The 22,796-nt window shown below is 40.1% G+C and overlaps 2 protein-coding genes across 4 annotated transcripts; both read right to left on the bottom strand.

Annotated features, from left to right (window-relative positions):
* Nucleotides 1-51: 51 nt before the first annotated feature.
* patl2 (PAT1 homolog 2) lies at nt 52-9,592 on the bottom strand. Of its 2 annotated transcripts, none has more exons than XM_042508640.2 (19): nt 9,435-9,592; nt 9,000-9,153; nt 8,425-8,720; nt 8,262-8,327; nt 8,124-8,177; nt 7,882-8,046; nt 6,268-6,342; nt 5,996-6,144; nt 4,726-4,800; nt 4,504-4,627; nt 4,278-4,395; nt 3,148-3,254; nt 3,007-3,060; nt 2,778-2,920; nt 2,468-2,624; nt 2,098-2,238; nt 1,200-1,297; nt 969-1,109; nt 52-868 (listed from the first exon to the last, which is right to left on the bottom strand). In XM_042508640.2, the coding sequence occupies exons 1-19, from the start codon at nt 9,456-9,458 to the stop codon at nt 835-837; spliced, it is 2,175 nt and encodes a 724-aa protein (XP_042364574.2). In that variant the 5' UTR covers nt 9,459-9,592; the 3' UTR covers nt 52-834. The 2 variants fall into 2 exon arrangements, with proteins under 2 accessions (XP_042364574.2, XP_042364575.2); XM_042508641.2 differs by having other exon boundaries at nt 5,996-6,093.
* A 622-nt stretch (nt 9,593-10,214) lies between these two features.
* LOC121958886 (transforming growth factor beta-1-induced transcript 1 protein-like) lies at nt 10,215-21,966 on the bottom strand. 2 transcript variants are annotated; one of them, XM_042508049.2, is made up of 12 exons: nt 21,707-21,966; nt 18,796-18,846; nt 18,314-18,462; nt 18,096-18,151; nt 16,625-16,761; nt 16,465-16,546; nt 15,637-15,721; nt 13,759-13,941; nt 12,937-13,110; nt 12,771-12,852; nt 11,627-11,775; nt 10,215-11,136 (listed from the first exon to the last, which is right to left on the bottom strand). In XM_042508049.2, the coding sequence occupies exons 1-12, from the start codon at nt 21,717-21,719 to the stop codon at nt 10,870-10,872; spliced, it is 1,428 nt and encodes a 475-aa protein (XP_042363983.1). In that variant the 5' UTR covers nt 21,720-21,966; the 3' UTR covers nt 10,215-10,869. The 2 variants fall into 2 exon arrangements, with proteins under 2 accessions (XP_042363983.1, XP_042363984.1); XM_042508050.2 differs by lacking the exon at nt 18,796-18,846 and having other exon boundaries at nt 21,707-21,961.
* Between the last annotated feature and the right edge of the window lie 830 nt (nt 21,967-22,796).

Below are 22,796 nucleotides of genomic sequence, written 5' to 3'. Positions count from 1 at the left end.
AAAAAAAAAAAAAAATATGCATTTCTCTTTAAAATTAGAAAAGTCATGAAGTATTAGGTATTTTTTTTATTTGTGTTGCGAGTGCTCTACAAGGGTGCAATATAAATTATTACTGTTTCCAAATTATTATGATAAATAAAAATTACATCAAATACATCATAATTTGTATCACTACACATGTACACACAATGCATTCCTTTTTACAAAAAACCCAAATTGCATGGCTTTTGTTGATTGACTGTGCCATGACAACTTTCTTAATGGTTATTATTATAATAATGAACATATAGGTTCAGCTGTACAATCATAAATTACTCTACAATCCTCAACCTGGTCACCAATACCTGATCCAACACATTTATCTCAGTAAGTGAAACCTCAAGTTTCCTGAATGTAACTGGAATTAGATAGAAGCCGTATAAATAAATCAACTCCACCTACAAGTTAATGTAATGCTACCGACTCAGCATGTGGCAGTGTCATGAAATGATGGCAATACTTGTTTTGAGAAGTTAAAACAAAAGGAAAAAAAAGAGCAGATTTGTGATTTCAGAAAAATTTGCACTGATGTGACCTACTGGAGACCAAAATGGAGGAAAGTAAAAACATCAGATAAAGGAAATCAAAAAGGGAAACAGTCTGAGTGCACAAAAATGTGAAGGGATGGGGGAAAGGGGAGAAAAAAACAAGAATCAAAGCATTTTGTACATTACATTCTTCAGTTATTAATGAACACTGAGGAGTTTTTTGTCAGGGATGTCCCTCTGCTCCTTTAACTCTAGTGCTCACAACAACGTGGTCATTAGCTGAACGTCTCTTTAGTTTATGTCCACCTTAAGATGGAAGCGCCAGGAATCCAGTTGCAGACCTAAATAAAGATATGTGGTAATGATATTTGGGTATGTGCACCCCCCCCCAGTAAATAAGATACCCTCCTTTTGCTTCAAAACATGTAAAAAGAGACTTACTCCAAGTTGCTTTTCAGCTGATGCACAGTGCGTTTGTCCAGGTAACGGCAGAACAAGGTGAGCAGGTTTGAGGGCAGGAGGAGCGGCTCCACCAGTGAACACTGGGACAGCTGTCCCGCCACCTGGAATATTGTGTCAGTCCTACAAAGACAACAGACACACTTGCGTCAACATCTTAGAGGGATGTTTAAACGATCTCCCATCGTGGAACATTAGCTTTAAAATCCCCACCAGGTCTCAAAGTCGCCGATGCTGGGCTCTAGAGGAACGCCAGAGGACAGCAGCTTCTCTCCTTGGGACAAGAGAGCGTACAGCAAGGACAGACCAAACTACAGGGAAAGGAAATGAATATGAAATGCCCGTTGGTGGGTGACATAATGTGGACTTGTCTATTTGAAACAACAGTGGCTGGCCTGATCTCGTATTACAGTTAAACGGTAAGCCCAAACATGTTTCTGAAAACATATGAGGTGTGAAGAATGTAACTCAGTAACAGAATCTTGGTTAAAGTTTGATCAGCGCTGCTTAGTTTTACAGTTTTGCCAGCCTCTGTTTTCACTGTGCAAGAAGCAGTATGGTGCCCACTTCCTGTTCACAAATTCTCGCCATTACAGTGAAACGAGTCATTAAAATAGGTTTCTTCAAACATTTTAGGCAAGAAATAGACAGTGCAGCAATATAAACTTGGTTTATATCCGTTAAGCATTGCCAAGTTTCACTGTTTGATATGATTTCTGTACAAGTTTGAGAGCCAGAGGGAGGGGTGGGTGAGTCTCTCGATTAGCTGTATGCTCTTTGAGGTGGCGGCTGGCAATGGGCAATACAAAAATACGGAAGTACAGCTTTTAGTTCGCACACCAGCCCCAAGAGCTACCCACATGGTTTTGATAAAAAAGCTGGTTGAAACTCAGCAAGGTACCCCTTAAAAGAGACAGACAGTAAAACAGAGCGTCCCACAGTAATTACAGGTGTTCCAGCACACAGTATGAGGAAAATGTGTGTATTTTGGGTTGGTTTTTTAACATTACAGCAGTAAAACATGCCCTAGTAGAAACCCAAAATATAGGTAGGAAAAGTAAACAAATAGGCCCCTTTAAACAAAAGCTAATGAGCTTTCGAAAGCTCAGACCTTGTTCTGACATGCCAGCGTGAGGGACTCGTATGTTGTCAGAGGCTCAGATGATGTCAGATCTTTGAGGACACCAATCAGCTGACTGAACGTCAGCCCTCCAATCACTTTTCGAAGAGGCGGGTAGAGCACTGGAAGAGCCTAAAAAGAGGATATAGAGAATGATAATATGAATTCTAATAATCTTACGTTTCCCAAAACATGCATCATTGCTTCACAATAAAAAACCCAAAAGGTTTTAAGCATAGAAGATCTTTCTTGACCTTTTTCAACGTATAGAAAAATTGTAGTTACTGATTCAAAAGTCTACATACTTTCAACCACAACTCAGTCTTTGTTGAGCTGAGCAAAGTGAAGCATTCTCCCCTACCTCTTCCGCATCTCTGCTCATCAGTGTAGGAAGGTTAGAGGTCACGATGCTCAAGATTTTCAACGCAGAATCATGTTTTAGGAACGGGAGCAGACGGGCAAGTAGCGTTTTGCCTTTTGGGACCAGCAGAAAAGGAAGAAACTCCACCCCTGAATCTCTGCATCAAAACATTTGAGAAAACTCGAAATTTTATATCCACCAAAATATTAAGTTACTATAATGGTATGGCTTCATGAAGAAAGCTAGATGCAAAAATTAAAATTTCACTTTAAGCAGGCAATATATACACAATATCTATGACATAACTCACAGGGAATTGTGATGTTGCAGCTTGGAATAAATGTGCTCCACTTTTTCCTGTGTCTTCTCCATAAGTCGTCTTTCTTCAGCTTCAGACAAGACGGTGGTTTTCATCCTCTCCGTCTCCTCGACCTCCAACAGAACCATGAACAACTGCAGGACACAACAGGTGCAACAGAGTGTTGGTTAAGGTAAATAAAATGCATCTCACTGCATCAAAACAAGTAATCAGCAGGTACCTTTTCTATTTTGCTGAGGACCTCTAACCGCTGTTGTCTGATGTCTTTTTGTTCCTGTTGGGTGGAAATGAGTCTCAGTATCAAGGAAGGCGGCTCAACACACTTCTAAGATGCCAGAAGTTGCCTCAAAAACACAATCACCTCGAGTGGACCCTGAGCCTGGACTGCATGAACTGCACTGATGGCACGGCGAGGAGAGTAACACGTGGACACAGCAACTTGACCCAGTGAGCCTTCGATGTGCACAACTGGAAGAGCAAAAGACTTTTACAGTCGTAGAAAAAGATGCACAGCAATGCAAGTAGATACAGATCATGCATTGCCTTGTCACACAACAGTACTGGGTTGGTTTGTGAAGTGCAGGGGAGCACAATTCAGTACATAATATTCAAAATAAATTAGATAAATTGAAGATAATATTTACTTTGCATGAAAGTAAAGATTTAAGGATTTTTTATTATCCTAAAATACAACTGGCAGTACCTTTTTGAGTCCTCATTAAGGGAAACTTCAGTTCTTTAAAACATGGACCCTCTTTCACCAAGTTTTTTGTGTCTAAGAGACTAAAGGGAACAAGTTTTGAACCTGCTCCAGCATTGAGCGAGAGCACTGCAGCCGTCAGTAGCAAAACAGCACATCGCAATGACTTTGTGCACCATTTATGTACGTCCAAAAAGAGTACTCCTTTTTGCCACTGACAAGGGTCTGACAACATTAAGGAAAGCATCCCTACTGAGATAAATCTTTTTTTTATTAAGGAGTAAGATCCTCTTGTTTAACCAGAAACAGCCCCAAAATCGCTATTGCCAAACCCACCACACCACATTTAAATAAACAGTCATTTTATCCTGTGTAGAGGCAGCATATTATCACATCTAACTGGGTAAATAAAGGGTTGATTTCAATCAAACTAGAGAGTGATTGCTGAACAGTTGAAAGATAACCCAAACAGTCTTCTGGGACAAACATGGGAAGTGAGGGTCCAGGTTAAAAAACACATATGTTACCCTTTAAGCAGGCTTTGAGCATGTGGTAACTGACTGTGACTCAACTGAGTGTAACAGCAATTCATCGACTCAGTTCTTTTTTTATCTGCACTGTGGGGACCAATTGGACAGTCAGAAAAAACCAATGAGAGACAGAAACAAAAGTTTGGGGGACAAAATTAGGATTTTACCCCAATGGTAACTAAACTCTTGTCTTGCAACAGGCACTATTCTAGGATATTTAAATGCAGTCTTTGAGCATTAAAAAGAGACATGAAACAAAACCTGGTGTGTACGTGTCAGTTTTCGTGACATAGGGCGTGGTGAGCTTGGGTGGCTCCCTCTTGCTCCTGATGCCCAGCTCCTCCTCCGCCATCTTAGCTTCTATCCGCCGATAGTACTCCTATGACAAGGTTTGAATGCGCTAAGAAATGCTCAGTCCTTAATCGTGTATAGAAAAGGGTAAAAATGAATGTCCTGATAAAGAGACACTAGAGCAAAGACTGCCTACCTGGTAATAGTAGTCCTCATGGTATGGATTCTCACTTTGCAGCTGAATCATCTGCAGCTTGATGATCCACTCCTTCTCTTTGGCCGTCATGAGATTACAGTAGGGATCCCAGCCGTCTGATTTCCTACGAGCAGGTTATATTGTTCTATTATTGGCCCTTTTCTTTTTCAGAACTTACTGAATATGAAACACAATTTCTTCGTTAAGAGATGTAGCACTAACCTTTGGAATATGCGTTGTTTTTGACTAAGAAGTCGTTTGTGTTGAGGGTGGAGCTGGGTGACCGGACCGGGATACCTGTGGGTCAAACAACTACACATTTAAAAGAACTGTGGATACATTCAACACTTCTCTACATGATGTGCTCTGTTACATTTATATAGTCTGAGAGTAAAAAACACTGGAAAGCACCGGACTTGTACTTAATGGTGATAATATTATGTTTTCTCTCGCAGGATGTTAAAGTTGGGATTGAAACCAGCCAGAGTTGCTACTTAAAACTACATTAGATCCAATAATCAGGAAAAATGACTGTACTGTGCAGTCCATCTATACAAATAATAAATTGCTTTTTTAAGCTCCTTTCAAGGCCAAGGACACTTCAACACATAGGGGGCAGAACAAGTAGCACAATGTTTGTTTTTCAGTGTTTTATATCTTTTTTCTAACCTACTGTGGGAATAACAAATGATTATAAGTTAATTTAGTTTGCTCCTTTTTCTCTTGTTTTTTAGTTTTACTTTAGACGTTGCTATCATTCCATCTTCACTGTTGAAGTTGTCTCAAGTATAAATATTTTCGATTGTTTTTTGGCTTCAACTATTTTAAACAATACAATCTCCATTAATTATACAATATCAGTATCGAAAACACCCGAGCAGATTTTCAACCTAAACTGGGAAGAAAATCAACTGGTCCAGAACCTGCGGCTGTTCACACTTTCCTCTAGCAACGACCCCACCTCGTGCCTGGAGGCGTGTTCAGTGATTTTTTTTCTGTACCAGCACTGTGTGCAGGTTGTTAAAAAAGAAATCCTATTTCTTGTGACACAGGCTCTTTTCTCTTTTTGCCATGGTATCAGAAGAGGTACTGAGTATTTTTTTTATACTTGTATTGTATCAAAGTTTAAAATTGAAGTATCCTGACATTACAGCGCACAGAAAACATCAATCTGGTTATGTTTAGGTCTCCAGTAAAATCACTTCCGCAACTTTATATTTTATATAAAGCATCTGTTTTGGGGATGTAACGCTTTATCTTTTATCTCCATAAGAAACAGCTATCAATTCCTCCAACTTTACCTCGTGAATACACATATGAATGCCAGGGATTTTATGAAATTTATGAACGTCAGGTCAGTGGAGAGAGTTTTATATACTCATGACGGATGAACAAGACTGCCAAGTCATAAATATACCTGATGCTCAAACTTCTCTGACAAATATTTCAGGCCACAAAGCAAACATTCCTGAGACACACAATCATAACACACCTGAAATGCTGCTCTGGATTAGACGACGGGCTGTAAAAGGGGGACGGCCTCGGCGAGTTGGCACCAAAGCGAAGTTGCATCATCCTCGGAGTCAGAGACTTAGGACAGAGAGGTTGAGAACCGTAAGTTGGAATGATGAAGCCCCCTGTCTGATTCAGCACAAAATAACGTCAAGTATAAACACAAACAAGTAGACTCATTTAGCTCTCAGTGAATACAACTACTGTTGGCTTTCATGTATCAGAATATATCAGATTAATGATGGAATAAACCTGATTGTAATGTTGCCGCGGGGTCAGTGGCTGACGCGTGAAGATGGATGATCCTGGTGCCATGGATGCATGCATCTGCAAGAAAACAACTAAGTTTAGGAAGGAGATCTACTTTGTAGACCACTTTGTTCAGACGATGCTCTCATACCTGGAATAAACATGTATGTTGGCGTTTTAATCACATGAAACTACAACGTTAGGGGGGAACTTAATGCTTTTACTGCTGTATTTTTCAACCAGGACCCTATTTTCCTGTGTTTTGTGTCTAAGCTACTAATAGGAACAACAGTTTTTGAAACTGGTACAGTACTGAGTGAGAGCACTGCAGCCAGCAGCAGTAAACAGGCTGCACTGTAACCACAACGGGCATTTGTGCACCGTTAGTTTGCTTCCACTAAAACTGCTTGTTTTTGCCACTGTCAGACTAAGGTGATTATTATAGATGTCTGACCACTTATGGAAAGGATCACTACAAAGATCAAACTTATCTTAAAGATTAAGATCCTTTGTTTGACCCGAAAGAGCCCTGAAATTGCTGACTTCAGTTAAATAAAGTTACTTAAGTGTGTATAGAGCCACCATATTTTCACACCTAACTGGGGGAATTAAGGGTTCATTTCAACCAAACCAAAGTTGGCGATTGTTAGAACACTGGAAAAATCAACCAGGATGTTTGTTTTGTGATTTTCTGTTTATGTAGACGCTGAATTTGATGTATTTTACGGTGATAGAACTGATGTCTACTTAAATGTAGTCTGAGGGGGTTTGGTGATTTCGGGGCTGTTCCTGGTTAAATGAAAAGGATCTTACCCTAACAAAAAAGGTCTGTCTCTGCAGGGTCCTTTCCATAATGTCAGACACTTAGAACAATAATCTGAGCCTATCAGTTGCAAAAACAACCAGTGTTGGTAGATGGTGCACAAATGCTGAGTTGTTACATTACAGCATTGTGGATCAATACTGAACCAGTTTCTAAAGTTGTTGTTTTCATTCATCACTTACACATAAAAACATGAGAAAATAGGAACCAGGTTGGAAAATACTGACATTATGCTGTAAGTGCCAGATTACCTCTGGGCCAGGTACAGTGATTTAGTGGTGTCTAGTTGCCTGGAAGCCTCACTGTAGAAATAAAACTCACTAGGTACTTTTTAACACATTTTGCATATATTTAACAAACACGATACAACATATTAATGAGCTCTACAGCTTTTTATCAAAATCATACAGACGTGTGGTATCAGTGTTCTCATAAAACACTCTGCAAGAAAGCAGAAAGCCCAAAATGTCAAACTATTCATTTTAAAGAAACAGTAATCTGGTATAGTCATGGTTCCTACCTCTTGCTTTAAGTGGAATTAAAGACTTTTAAGACTTAATTAAATGTCACTCGAAATGAAAAATGAAAATTTAAGACTGATTTTACTATAACCAAAAATTGAAACAATGCAAGTGGTTATCTATGAATTTTTACCTTTTTAACTATTATATTGAGATTTAACAATGCAATGTCAGAAAAAATACTCTAAGACCAATTAAGGCATTATTTTTAGATTAATTAATTCAATGCCTTTGAAGAGTTTTTAGGGATCCTGGGTATAGTAAATGCTCCACCTGATAGGGGCCTCTTTGGCCAAACTGTCTCCTGGAGTAGGATCCTCTGTGTTCCCCTCTCCTGCCCCTGAAGGAAGAGACAGGATATGACGCATCCAGGAAGTTGGAGGTCAGCTGCTGACCTCTGCCTTTGTGACCATCAATCACACACACTATTGCACTGTCCTGAGAAACAGAACAAAAAATTATTTAAGTACCCTGCTACCATACAGATGAAAACACATGTTTTTAGTGATCTCAACCTGAAGTATTGATCCTGAGATTCTTCTAGTCTTTCTGGAAGACGGTGACATATACTTAAAGGGAAAAAAAAACAAGACACATTAAACAGGGCACATTAGAAGTACAAAAAAAAACATGATAAAACAGTTGGAACTTACATCATCCTCAAAGGTTTTCTGGTACACCATGGCATTTCCACAGTCCACAATGGCACTGTCAAGAGTCTTAAAAAACAAAAATAGATCAAATTAAAGGCCAGCTGCTACGAGCTAAGCTGTTAAATCCCACATTTCAGACGATAAATGAACTCATTTGCATCACCTTGAGGCTTGGTCGTCCCTCCACTATCCTCATCACAGCTGGGTCTTCAAACATCTGTCCCCTGCCCAGCCCTCCTCTCCATCCCCTGCCTCTGCAACGCTGCCCTGGTGGAGCCCGGGGCAGATACTGTGGCCTCTGTCTGGGAGGGGAGGGGGAGCTGTGGCGGGATAATGGTTTGGGGTCTGGTGGAGGTAGAGTTAGAGGTGGTGGTGGTGTTGGTGCTGGTGGAGGTGGCAGCTCTCCAAACTGAAGGAGACCACTGCTAGGGTCCTCTGTGGTCCCATGCGCATCGAGATCTACGGCACAGATATGAAATACAGTCTGAGGGAAACTTTCATCCTTTTGCATGGTAAAAACCTGTAACATTTAAACTCTGAGATTCTTTGGCATTAAAGATTTTTAAATGAATTAATTAAAGATAAAGATTAGAAGTTGTTTCAACACAGTAATATAAATTAGCGGCATTTATTTCTGAAGAATAACTAACATCACCAACATCTCTTACTGCCCCCCCCACAAAGCAGTCTAGAAAAGGGCCTGCCCTGCTGGAAAATAATGGAAACACCTCTACACACCCATGCCAAACGTCTCATCATTGTAGACGTTTATCTCCTCATCTTCCTCTGCCATGGCCTGCAGAAGCCCACAGTCCATGTTGGTCCCATCCTCTCCATCACTCCACTCCTCTCCATTTTCAGGCCACTGAGGCTCACACACCTTTTCAGCCTCCTGTGGAGTTAAAATACACAAATAACCCATAAGACACTGACAGGACACCTTCAAAAACAACCCAGGAAACTATAGCTCGTTTCAGCAAATTACAGTATCCCATTAATGTATGAAAAAGTTAAGTTTTCACAGCCATTGTTGCGCCATACTTATTTAGCTAGCATGCAACCACTGCCAAATTAGCTTGTTAGCACACGGTGTAGGCCCCAAATTGAGACCTGCAGCTCGCTCAATTCAACTGAATTCAGACATTAAAAAGCAGAAGAATTATACAAACTTACTTGTTGCTGTTCCGAATCACTCATTGTGTATTTTGTTTTTTACACTTTACGCCGACAGGTCACGGTGACTTTCTTTTTTCCTGCAACGTTACCTGCTTTCTCTCAGAAGGAGGCTCATTAACTTTTAAGTGAACTCACCTGTGAGCTGCAGAGGCGCGTGCACGCGTCAGCACGCTTCACGTAGCTGTCACCGCACCTCGCTGTTTCCTTATAGACTGTGGATATTTCAAGTGGTTATGAATTTGTTCAAGAGTTTTAAAGCAGTCCAAAAAAATAGGATTACATTCGGGATGCAGACACTGATTTTTAAGAGTTGCGCACGAGGCGGAAGTGGTGAGATAACAGTGACATCTAGTGGTCAGAAATATTTTTAACACTTTTCTGCAGCGGTGTCCATCAAAACTGTAAAGTTTGGATCCCCAAGAGGCATTACAAAATTGCCAATATTGTTTTCAGTGGCTGAAGACACTCATTTAAGTGTAGGGCACATATTAGCAAGAATTAGATAAAATAAAATAAAACTTTTAAAAATATATATATATATGTATATTTTACATATAATCCATCAATCTTATCAATCAATAAGAAAAGTATGCCTAACCTTGTTGAAATGTTCTTCCTTCCTGGCAAAAGTCACAGTGGGATACACATTCTTCATTTAGGAACATGTTGACTTGAATTGAGTTGCTTAGTTTTTTTAAATAAATAAACACTGATTTTTTTTACTCTTTTCTCACATTTCACAGTTCATAATTTCATTAATTCACACATGAAACAGCATAAGAATTTGTGATCTCCTTTATTTTATTCTTTGGAATTGTTTTTGGCAAATTGCATAGAGCAACGGTGAAAGAATAATGCAAAATATCTGACATTAAACATATAAAAGCTTACATAAAACATACAGTTTATAGCAGTCAGCATACAATATATGAATGCATTTGCAGTGGCACTTATACTTTTTGCAATATAAAGCAAATATATTAAAGGGGATTTTCTTGCACGACAGTACAAGTCCTTCACTGAAACAGTAAATCTGCTCTCAAGATACTGTTTCTTTTCTACCTTTGGCAAAAGAATTCAATTCTAATATTCAATTTGAATCAATACAGTACGTAACAGATTTACATACGTGATAAAATCATTTGGCATCATTTTGTATCTGTCTAACCAATGCTGGCGTTATATTTCGCACTGCCAGTCAAAATGCAGTCCACTTTTATTGTGAAATAAACAGAAATGAATTGGGTTTGGATGATTCTCTTTTTATTCCCCTCCCTCTATCAACTCGAATATTCTTAAAACCAAGAAAGAGACCAGCTCCACCCTCATTCCCACAGTAAAAAACAAATAAATTGAGAACTCAGAGTCAAACAGCTTCTTCATGGTGACCCAGAGGAGGAGGAGGAGGAGGAGAAAAAGTCCTGCTGTGTCCTCAGCCAAAGAGTTTGATGAAGCAGGGGTGGCAGTACGGCTTGTTCTCCTGCTCCTTGAAGCAGCCTTTGCTCAGAGGCTTCAGGCAGAAGTGACACACGAGGTGGTGGGGGTGGAATTTGGCCCCCATGGCGGTGACGCAGCGGCCCAGGATCGGCTGCTGGCAGGCCTGACACATGGTGCCGCGGGACTGGTGGTAGTGGGCCTCGCACAGCGGCTGACCCTCGTGTTCGAAGAAGCTGCCGTTGACGAAGGGGCTGTAGCACTCCTGCAGAGGAAATGAGAGATGCTGTGAGATTCAGAGGGCCCTGAGTCATACAACTGTAATTAGACAGTAGTCATGTGAAACAACAACTTTCTCATGACATAATTCCAATGTATTTTTATTTTTTTAAGAATTTTTTTCTCAACATGAAAGTTTTTCTTGCAGCAGAAACGCCCTGCTCACAAAGTTACACACATTAACACATCAAAACCTCTGTCTGATCTGTCGGTCACTTAGCAGTTTCTCTGAGCAGCTGTGGGTATACTTCCCATGACCCATTTGCAGTGCTGTAGCAAGTTTTTTTTTTTTTTTTTTTTACAAATACTGAGGTTACAAATCTCTAATGCCAGAATAAAACCAACTCTTTCTCATAAAAAGTACAAGAACTGGAGCCATAACACATCAGGCATCAAACTTTGGTGCCACACATCTTGCAACTAACAAATGTAGCAGGCATCACCACTGACTTTGAACCCTGCAGAGAAAGACTTACCCTACAAACGAAGCACTGCGGGTGCCAGAGGGAGTTGAGAGCTGAGATGTAGTTTTCCAGGATGGGCTGGCTGCAGCCTTGACAGCGAGAAGCAAACAGCGTCAAGAAGCACTGCTGGCAGTACTGCTGGCCCTCACGGTTATGGAAACCTGCAAAGGACACAGTTCCAGTTTTACACAGTTCAAGAGTTTCTTTGACAAATGTTAAATTAATTGGATGATGTGGGGGGGAAATGTCTGAAACTTTTCCATGTGACTGCAGAACAAGACTTTAATCAGTTCACAATGGTTCAATGATGTGAGTATCGTTTGTCTCAAAGTTTGTTCTGTTTTAACCCTTTAACACCCGGATCAACATCAGTTTTCTCATGCTGCATTCAGATGCCTTTAACTAATATTCGGACCTCTGAAACCTGAGAGAATTGGTTTGATTTCTCTCAAAAACGCTGAAGAAAACATGATGAGCGCTTTGGCAAGAAATGTCCCGCAAACTGCAAACAAAAAAGGGGACAAAGGAATAATCTGAAAACTAGTACGTGAGGATTATTAGATGTGATCAAAAAACAAAGGCAAATGTTCAGAAAACTATAAATATATATTTAAAATTATGTTACAGAAAAAAGGACAAAAATCATTCTTTTTCTTTTCCTTTAGGTCATTTACTTGTTTTTGTTTGTTTTTTTCTTACTTTTTTTGCATATTTGCCAGTAATTTTCATGTAACATTTTAAACATTTCTGCTATTTTTTGGGCCATTTCTTGTTAAGCTGCTCATTGCTCTCTACCCATGTTAGAAATCAAGCCATAGAGTTAAATTTGGCCTTTATTATGCTACTGATTTGGTGTTTCCCCTGAATTCTTTGCAAAGTGGAAACCCTTTACAACAGAACATTTTCTCTTGTTTTAAAACATATAAATTAAATGCTTCATGAAAAGCAGCTGTTCAAAGCAACATTCCACAACATTATGGTGAAATTCATGCAAAAACATTTGTAGCTATTATAAACTCTAGTGCAGATTACAGCCGTAACATTTCGGCTGTGCAGTATTTTTTTAAGGGCTGTATGTAAGTATGACCCTGCTAAAGTTGTCTGTTAACAGTTGTGTGTTGAACCCAGACAGGAAACAGTGTGTGCCGCCCATTACCTTCCTCTCCAAACGCCCGGCTGCACTTCACGCAGCAGAAACACTCTGGGTGCCAGTTCTTATCCAGAGCCGTGACCATTTTCTGCAGGACAAGAAGAACGAAAAGTTCAGATGGTTTGGGCTATTAAATCGAGACTTATGTCACATGCACATCCAAGTCTCTCACATTTAGAATGGGCTTGTTGCAGTGCGCACAGTGAGGGGAGAAGAGGGTGAAGTAGTCCGACTCGCAGTACGGCCGTCCATCCTTCTCAAAGAAGTTGCGACTGCCTAACTCTGTCTCGCACTCGGTGCACACAAAGTGCTCTGGATGCCACACCTTCCCCAGAGCCGTTACCACCTGCACAAGGAAACAGCCAAAAGTTGATAAACCCTTTGACACCTGGAAGGACATCAGATTTCCTGTTCTGCATTCTGACGCCTTTCACACACATACAAACCTTTTAAAACCTGCAAACTGGTGTGATTTCTATTGAAAACATGGCTAAAAAGGCAATGAGCAACTTGGCAAGAGATGACCCACAAATTGCAAGAAATAGGAAAAGAAAATGACCTAAAAATTAGTTTTAAAAAGAAGATAATAACACAGAAAAGAAGAGAAAATGTCTAGAAAACTATATTTATGATTCATTTTGTTATAATCAAATTATGTACTTTTTTATTTAGTTATTATTGTTTTTATTTTTTATTTTTCTTTCTTTCTTTTTTACCTTTTTGCTAAGTTTCTGGAAATTTTCTCATAGCTTGTAATATTTTACTATGTTTTTGGAAGAAATCAAGACAATTTGCTCAGGTTTCAAAAGGTTAATAAACAGCATCTTTTTATGGTTACAGTAGCTGTGACTAGAAACAAGGTCCTGTCCGACCTTTACCAAGTAACATAATTTTGGGGAAATGTGGTTCTTATTATTAAACATTAGTAAAACTGAGTTGTCAGAAGCTTTCAATCATTTTTGCACATTGTTATAAATGTATTCTGATAACTCACCTGTCCTACTACCGGCTTCTGACAGGCCGAACAGTTTCCTTTGGAGGATGTTTGAACTCCTTGTCGGCTCAGGTCTGACTGAAGCAGCCCCAGCATGCTGTCCAATGAGCCACCAGACGAGGGCTGTGGCGGGGGGGTGGGCTGCTGTGGTGCCGTCACCACTGGATTGACGGGTGCAGCTGGCTGGGAGAAAAGAAAGAAAACTGTTGTGAGGCACATCTGTCTTTGGGATTTGAATTCTCCGCCAGTTTATCATTAATGTTCAGTTGGTCTGAAAGGAATTGCCATAACAGACAGTGACCGTAAAGGTCCATCCACACCAAGAACGATAACTGTAACCATAACAGTTCTGTAAACAGACAGTCTATCTATTGCTCATCAAGTCGCTCTGAAAGTATCAATATTGTTCGTAACCTTATTGTCGTTATAGATGTGGTGTGAACTTTGCCATCCCGAATTAAAATGATTTTTAAAATGATATTTTTACAGGTGTTGTTATGGGCACTGTTCTTTGTACCCTTAATGGTTTTGACATCTAGATAAGTAAAGTAAAGTAAAATAGTGTGATATATTGTGGAATTATTTTGTTGTATTATGATGTATCTTAATACATTTTGGAGGGAAAGTGGCCAAATATAGAACATGTGATTCCATCACAACAACAAGGCTTATCCATATGAAAAATCTTACCCGATTGTTCAACAATTTTAAGGGCAAAAATCCAATCCTCCGCTAAAAGTAGCCTCAATTTTTGGGGAATCTAATACAAACACATTCATACACACATACGTGGTGTGTCATACACACACTGAAATTTTATGAGCTAATTTGTGCTTGTTCTCTGCAGTTGTCTGAGGTATTTCCGTGCTTAGACATACAATAGTGAACAGACATTCCCATTCAAACTGTTGTTGCAGGCTAATCCTGTAATTTTCATATAAAAAAAAACAACTTATGGCAAGCAGCGAACTCTCTGAGGTGAGCATTTGCAGTAATTAATTGCTTGTTTGTTGAAGCATGATGTACTGTAGCTGCCTCTGAAGCATGCTGACATTTGCTAAAAAGCACAAAACACAACGTGCAGCGAAGATAAATGTCATATGTTCTGCTGGTATTTGGTCATAAACAAAAATGTACAATATATCAGTACAATCCATCTTTTAGTAGTTGTAATATTTCAGTTTTAAAGTAGTGCATGGCTCTCATGGAGATGCTGCTAGCTTGGTCAGATACATATCATCATTTAGGAACATCTTGTTGAGTATCCAGTGAAAGAAAGGCTCCTTTTTTAAAACAAACCCATAACTTCATGCTTGTTTATAACCCACAGCTGGACTTATACCAAACAAACTTATAAAGACAGAACTACTTCCTTTAGTCACATGCTAGCCACACTAACTCAGTGAAAAAGTGAATGATTGGATTTAATGTGCCGGAGCAAATGTAGATCCATAACTCTGACGTCCTACTATAACTGAAGCTATTTTTGACGCTATAGCAGATCTCCACCAAGGCTAATTTCCATCCTCAGGGCCTGTCTGGTGACTGATTTATACCAGGAGGCATGTGCTGTGGCCAGGCCACACAGCAACAGTGAGTGTGTGTGAGTGTGTGTGAGTGTGTGTGTGTGTGTGTGTGTGTGTGTGTGTGTGTGTGTGTGTGTGTGTGTGTGTGTGTGTGTGCGCGTGTGTGCGTAAGAGCCATAATGAAGTCAAGTGAACATCTTCATGAATCAGTGTGAGCTGTGTTACAGCCCGGAGCAGCTGGGAGTTAATAGTAGGAAAAAACAGCATGCTCTTGCGGTCACATTGTGAGCATAATTACACACACACACAAAAAAAGATTTTGGCAAATTTTATGCTGTTGTGTGACTCTTACTGTGCTCTGGACTCTGAAGTCTGACAGGGAAGCCATCAGCTTGTCCAATTCCAGTGTGGCTGATGTTGCTGAAGGCTTCGCTGAACTAGAAAAGAAAAATGTTGTTTTAATAAAGCCACAAAATACACAGTTTCATCATAGTGTACTTGTATGCCGCCCAAAATTTAACAGAGTAGGAAACTGTTAGCACTGTTCACAAAATGTAACTATTTCAACAAGCAATCTATCTTTGAAAATGTGATGTACTCGCATAAAACAAGGTATTCCGTTAAAACACTCAGATTTTCCTGAAAATCAGTTGGTGGGCACTAAAACTGATCTGGAATAAGTGCAGAAAATTGCTAGTTTTGCCAGATCAGACTGTACATGATGCAAATATATTTCATTATACATTCATTTTGTTGATTAAGATACACACTTTTTCATGAAAATGTTAAATATAAAGTACCCCGAGCCTGTATTTACATAGGCATCTTTCCTTCTCTCTTTTTAATATGAAACCTGACTACCAGCTCATGTGTCATTTTTGTGGTTCTCCAGAGATGGAGGACCATCCTATTGACTTTATTCAGGCTGTTATTTGGGGTTAATGGGAACAGGGAGGAATGCAATTGGATTTTTTTGGAAGTGTTACACCCCTTTTGAATATAAAGTGTTTAAACTTGTTAAACTACAATAAAAATATTCATTATTTTGAAGAAAAAATTAAATATAATGGAAATTATAGCGTTTGCACAATTAAATTTGATTGAAGATATTCTATATAATTTCTCTTCTGGCTGATTATGCAGCTGATTTAGATTTGACTAAATTGATTAGGTTTGGTACCTGGAGGAGGACGCTGTGGCTTTATCTTTGATCTTGTCTCTCTCATCTTTCTTAGAAGAGGGGAACTGGGCCAGGATCTCATCTGATGATAAAAAAAGGTCACATGTAAGAAAAGATTCTCCTCAGAGTTAAACACAGGGATACAAACACTCAAACTCACCTGTGATGTTGAACTGGGTGGCATTCAGCTCCTGTAACAGATGGTCCAGCTCACTCAGACCTCCTCCCAGAAGCGAGGAGGAAGAGAAGGCGGGAGGAGGATCTGCTGTGCGTGGGGAGCGTGGTTTACACACCGTGCTGTAAGAAAGCACAAACAAGCACATAATGACAAGACAAGGCAAATTATGACATAAAACCCCGTCACTAATGTGGTTGGCTACAATACCGTCACTTTGTCATGACTCATGGGGAACATCTGAGCTTTTTTCATTCGGAAATGAGTCATGCAGCAGCTGAAAACTCTCGTCTGTCCACAGAAGTGCTTTGTGGTCCAAAGACACTCATTGTCAAAAATGGACAAAGGGATGTAGACAAAAAATATTAATTTATATTTTTTTCTTAAATGTGGTTCATAAGTAGCTTTGAGCAGATTTTTTTTACATCAAACACAATGAGAGATGTGAGTGAGTCACTTTCTCTATGACGTAAAATATGAAGAACCAAATGTGAAGCCTGAAAATGACACCGTATGGACGTTTCTGTTACACTTAGGTATATGTAATGAATAAACATCACAACATTTTTGACCAAATGCCTTGATATTGACATTGCGATGACATCGGGTTGAATATTGGTGCTTTAACAAAATATTTAAACAGTGAGATTTTTGATAAATAATCATCAGTAATGGTGCAAATGTGAAGTGAGTGTTTCACACAGTGCAATTAGATATAAAGCCAGTGCAAAGGTGCATCAGGTGACCCAAATGACGCAATGTGATGTAGTGCTGTACTGAGACAGAACACCAAAGGAGAGGGCTCGGAGATTAATGAGTGAAGCCGAAGTTCTGAAAATATGGATTTGTGACTTGTGTAAGATACTTTGTTGAACTGCTTCTTAGCAAAACGCTCAGAGTAACATGCTGAGTTTGAGCTTATCCTTTATTTTGAAACGTATAGGAACGGAATGAGGTGGTAATGCGCTATTCATCACATCGCTTGATTCCAGATAACAAAGTCAACTGTTAGCAGCCTTCCTCAGTTAGTCAGCACAACCACAGCACAGCTGTTGAGGGTGAATTTTTGCCAGTTGAGAAATATTCCAAAAACACTCCAGCAGATGTATTTGCATGAGCAACAAATGGCAAAAATTTCCTTTATTAAAGTGAATATGATGACTAAGTGAGTCCAACAGGATACGATAAACTTTACTTCACCATATCTTATCTTTAGTTTGTCTTGGACTCAGATGCTGGGCCCATAAATGCCTTCACGGTTACAATAAAACAAACTATTATGAACTAAAAAGCACCAGCTACACCACATCACAGCAGAGTAAAGGCAATTAATAACACAGCTACAACAGTCTGGGAACTATATGTATTCTGTGCATGCCAAAGATTAAATATATCATTTAAGAAGAACAGTGGACATGATTACATTGTGGGAAAAGATCAAATATCAGGGAGTTACCTGTATAATTTGTCTGGGTTGGAGTTTTGGGAAGATTTCATTGCTGCAGAAACCGTCTGAGAAAACAAAACAGATCAAGCTTTTCAGTAAGGATGTTTCAAAAGCAGCCTTATTTGTATCCAAAGTTGAGAGATAAGTTAAGACTATAATGATCCAATTCAGAGAGCAATTAGAATCAGCAGTGAGAAAACTGGTTTGACTCCATCCCTGGCAGCTACCTGCTGTGGGGTATATGCAGGCGGCGGCGGCCGGGCTTGGGTGGGCTCCTGGGTGGCATCATCAGCATTTTTTGGAGGGTCAGAGGTGAGCAGGACAGGACACCGAGCTAGAGGAGAGCCGGTATTCTCCAGATCAGCAAGGAGGGCATCTGGAGAGGAGGGAGGGTAGAGAAACTGATCCAGCAGCATGAATGTGGTGGAAGTCTGGTTAGATTTACAATTAAACTGAACTTTCATGAGTACAAAAGACAGTTAACTACCCCATAATGTATGCGTATGTCTTTATGAATGTCCCGATGGTTTAGTCGGTTTGTTTATGAAGCATCAAAAGGAAATAAACAGGAGATACGAGTTAAGAGATTGATTTAAAAACCATGCAGTGCAGATGGCGATGACAGACAGACGGTCCATATAAAGTTAATTAAATGACGTACTGGCAGACACAATGAAACACATGCAAACATGCACAGACAGTTACGTACCAAACACAACAATACGAGGACTGAGAGGGTAGTTAGGTGGCTCAGGCACTCCTAAGGAGAGACAGACAGCCTGTGTGACCAATAAAACAGCAGCAGCTTATCAGCCCACACATCAGACACGACATGGAGAGCATCCTCCATCAGTCAGAGGACAGGACAGTTTAGACTTTTGCACGACGCAAAGATCATCCATCGACACAGTGGAGTTATTAGAGCACACAAACTTTTCCAGCATTCATATCGGAGACATGCCAGTGTGAAAAGGAAGCAGAGAGGAGGAAGAGTGTTTGGGGACTGATATCGAAATCCACTCCACCCCCACCTCACTCACTCACGCTAAGTGGAGGCTTTCCAGAAACTAAACTTGCTCAAGGGTTAGCTGCTGCATGACATCATTTAGTGCTGACACTTCCCTATACGCGCGACAAAAGGCCAGAGCTAGAGTTTGCGTATAAAGGCTGAGTGAGTAATTATAAAGTCTAAGTTGTAGCAGAGAGGCTGCTGTTTTGGTTAAATTTCACAGTTTTTATCGGGTTAACACTGACTTCACCTTTCACACTGCTGATACCAAACTACCACACTGTTAAAAGGCAATCCAGAGATTTAGGTTTGCACTTTCTAAAAGTTTTAGGACTTGCAAGACACTCGAAAAAAGACTGGTCAAAGTCAGAGACCAAAATATCCTGTTTTTTGTTCCTTAGAAACATTTCATCCTACAATTCCCATCTGCCTATCTCTCTAAAATAGCCTATATCATACAAACTCAATGCCCGCAATATGTTTTTTGTAATAAAATTGTGGTCTCTATGACCAAGGTAAGGTAACACTGCTATCATCAGGGCTTATTTTCTGATCTTAAAGGGACAGTTCATCCCAAAATCAAAAATACATATTTTCCCCTCTAATCTGTAGTGCTGTTTATCAGTCTAGACTGTTTTGGTGTGGGTTGCAGAGTGTTGGAGATATCAGCCGTAGAGATGTCTGCCTTCTCTCCAATATAATGGAACTGGATGATACTTGTTCTTTAACTTTGCACATTATTTCCAGTTGGAGTGGCAGAAGTTGTACGATTCAATCATTTATCCATCATTTTTAAAAAATATATTTTTTTGACCTCTGTACTTTCTTGTCAGTGAGGATTCACACACTCCCAGTCATAGTGTTTAGACAGACTCAGGTCAGCGGGAGGTCATCTTGTGTAATCGGCTTACCATAGAGGAGTGTATCTGTTATGACAATACAATATATGCATCCTGGCAACTGCATAAGCACCTTCTGGGGCACAGGCTGGGAATCATTGGTCTACTGGTAGACCCTTAAAGAACAGAATCAGACATAAAACCAGTTATCTCAACAGACAGGACAGTAAGTCCTGGTCTGGAGTGCATGGATATAGTTAGAGTTCTTTAATAAGGTGCTGTCCCTTGTTAAAATGCTTTAACTATGACCGCGTGCTGCAGACATCATCCCTCCACCACTTGGTTGGTTTTTGGTAACGACAGATGGAATCGTAGATGTCAGATGATGTTTCCGATGTCAAGAATGAGTCTCTGAACCTTGGTAGACATCATGTGTTATTAGGCTGTTTTAAACATCTGTGGTGATCAGTTATGTGAAATGATAACGCAAACATAACCCTGTATTAGTTCATCTTCGCGGTCACTTATGATTCACACTTCTGGTACGACCATGTGGTGAGAAACTTGTGCGTACTCTATTTGCCCCCCCTCCTCCCTGCTGTGTGTCTCACACACACATACACACACACACACACTCTTACAGACTTAACTGCTCATATAAGGAGCTGAACTTCTCTCAATGGGAATTATGACCATATTTAGAGCTGCCTGTCGACTTGTTTGTCTTGGCCAAAAGCCTCTCTAACAAGTGGTCTCTCTCCCCGAAAAAGCCTCGCCAAGTCCAATACATAAACTTACAACATTATCAGACAACAGCATAGTGTCCCGAACATGGCCACCGCCTGACTAACGCTCACCCAGTAACTCGGTCTCTCCGTGTGCAATCCGATCCAGATGTGCCCAGATGTGCTTGGCTACATCGAGCCATTCCTTCCAGTTTTGCTTGTAAAGCACAAATCCCCTGATTCTGAAGTGGACTTTATGAAAAAAGAGTTCCTGGGAGAGCAAATGGGCAGCTGAGGCAAAAGGCCTTTCTATTTTCATTGTGGCTTTTTTGAAATAGCAGAGTGGCCCTGGGCTATTTCAGGGCCTTTTCCGACACACAGACTCAGCTTCTCATAATGTTGCTCTGAGAAAAGAGAAGAAATCTCCCCTCAATATCTTCATCAAAAAGACAGAAATGTGTCTTCAAAATGGCCCACACTCTGTGGAGCATTGTGCGGTTTCTCTGCATCCCCTGGCTTGTTAATATGAATGGATGGGAAAGCCCGCAGTGGATCCCTTTTAATCTAATTTACAAAGAATTGATTGAATTCGCAAGGCATGCACGAAGCACTGTTAGACAAAACAAAGTAATGCAGTCGCAGTTCTTGTGGTACCTGTGTGAGTATGTGTGGCCTGGAAAGGTAAACACAATTCTGCAAGAAGCATTTTTGAAATCTCAGAGGATTAGACCACACTGAAGATATAATTATAGGCATCATGAGATAAGAAAAAAAAAGAACTGTATACAGTGTTCTTGACCTACAAGTTGTACTGTAGTTACATTTAAGGATGTGCCGTTGCTTTTCTCTGCCTTAAAAATGCCATATAAGCCAATATAATTCCCTATACACATCCCTGTGGGCATAAAATGTAACTGTACTCCACAAAGACTTCCAGCATGAAAAGACCTTATTTCCTCTGTTTGGGCACACCACCCCTTCCCATAGATCCCCTCCAGATATCCCAACATGCAGCAGCAGAAGAAGAAGAACAGCACTAATTCTTACCCAAATCGTCCATGGTGTGATTTCAGCCGAGTGTTTTCCTCTTTGTGTGAGCCAATACGGACGCGGACAGCATTAACAAGTAGTGATGGACGCGTCCCAAAAGCCCGCAAGATAGACTATTGTCTGTCTTCAATAACTTCTCGGACACCGTTATCCGCCAAGAAAGGAGGAAGAGGAGGAGGAGGAGGAAGAGAAAGAGGGCGTCCCGTTTTCTTTTTTTCCTACACGACTCCCTTCCTGTGTAAAGCCTAGCAGGACCTCAGACTGGAGGAAGGCGTAGCTAGTTAAATAAATGCGGTTACAAACCCCGCATTCCCCGGACACGCGACGTCATCCTGGACATTCCTAGTCCATATTTGGGAGAGAAAATTAAGGATTTAACGGCGCCGCTGCAGCGATGTAACGTTACGTTTGAATTGATGACAGAAAGATATTGGTGTGTGTCCTTCTCGGTAAATTAAACGCAAGGATAAACAGTGAAGGGGCGGTGCCGCTTTTTGAAAAGGAGCTCGTAAAAATAACATTTGGATAAAACATGTAGGCCGGTGTCACAGGGCCGCGTGCAGGGTTTTAGAAACACTGAGGTCCCAAAACCGAGTTTTCTAGTGGGGTACAGAGGCAGATCTAAATATGCATTTTAAGACATTTGGGAAAAATGGGATAATAATAATTTTCAAACCATGGCAGTGAGCAGTTTCATAAATTATACAAGATACATAACTGGCAGGGGATCTGGGGATGCTCCCCCAGAAAACAAAAAACAATGTGATTTAAAATAAGTTTCCTTCATTCATATTAATTAAAGTATAATAACTGGGTGGACTCTGTATAAGAAAATGAGACAATAATCCGGGGTGGACTTTACCGTTAGCCCCCAACTAAAGGGCCCAAACAGTTATTGATCTATTTTAAAAGATATGAAAAATACTGAACAATCTTACTTATTGTCCCCCAAAACAACTTAAAAAAGGCTCCCTTTTATAAAAGGCAACTGTGTACTTAAAAAAAAAACAAAACACACATCCTGACCTTGGTGACCTCAATGGTAGGTACAGACATGGCTGTACACAGGATTTAAAAAAAATACCTC

Source organism: Plectropomus leopardus, chromosome 19, assembly GCF_026936395.1.
Source record: "Plectropomus leopardus strain MGB_pleo_1.0 chromosome 19, ASM2693639v1, whole genome shotgun sequence".
Taxonomy (NCBI): domain Eukaryota; kingdom Metazoa; phylum Chordata; class Actinopteri; order Perciformes; family Serranidae; genus Plectropomus; species Plectropomus leopardus.
The sequence above is the reverse complement of the archived record's forward strand: the minus strand, read 5'-3'. Positions and strand labels throughout refer to the sequence as shown.

Excerpts from the sequence above, each read along its gene's own strand:
- patl2 (XM_042508640.2), bottom strand. The coding sequence starts at position 9,458 with ATGAGTGATTCGGAACAGCAACAA. Across the intron at positions 9,154-9,434 it reads GTGATTCGGAACAGCAACAA|GAGGCTGAAAAGGTGTGTGA; the intron begins GTAAGTTTGTAT and ends TTAACTCCACAG. Across the intron at positions 4,396-4,503 it reads ATGAGGACTACTATTACCAG|GAGTACTATCGGCGGATAGA; the intron begins GTAGGCAGTCTT and ends ACCTTGTCATAG.
- LOC121958886 (XM_042508049.2), bottom strand. Across the intron at positions 18,463-18,795 it reads TCCTCGTATTGTTGTGTTTG|ATGCCCTCCTTGCTGATCTG; the intron begins GTACGTAACTGT and ends CCTCCTCTCCAG. Across the intron at positions 15,722-16,464 it reads GCCACAGCGTCCTCCTCCAG|TTCAGCGAAGCCTTCAGCAA; the intron begins GTACCAAACCTA and ends TTTCTTTTCTAG.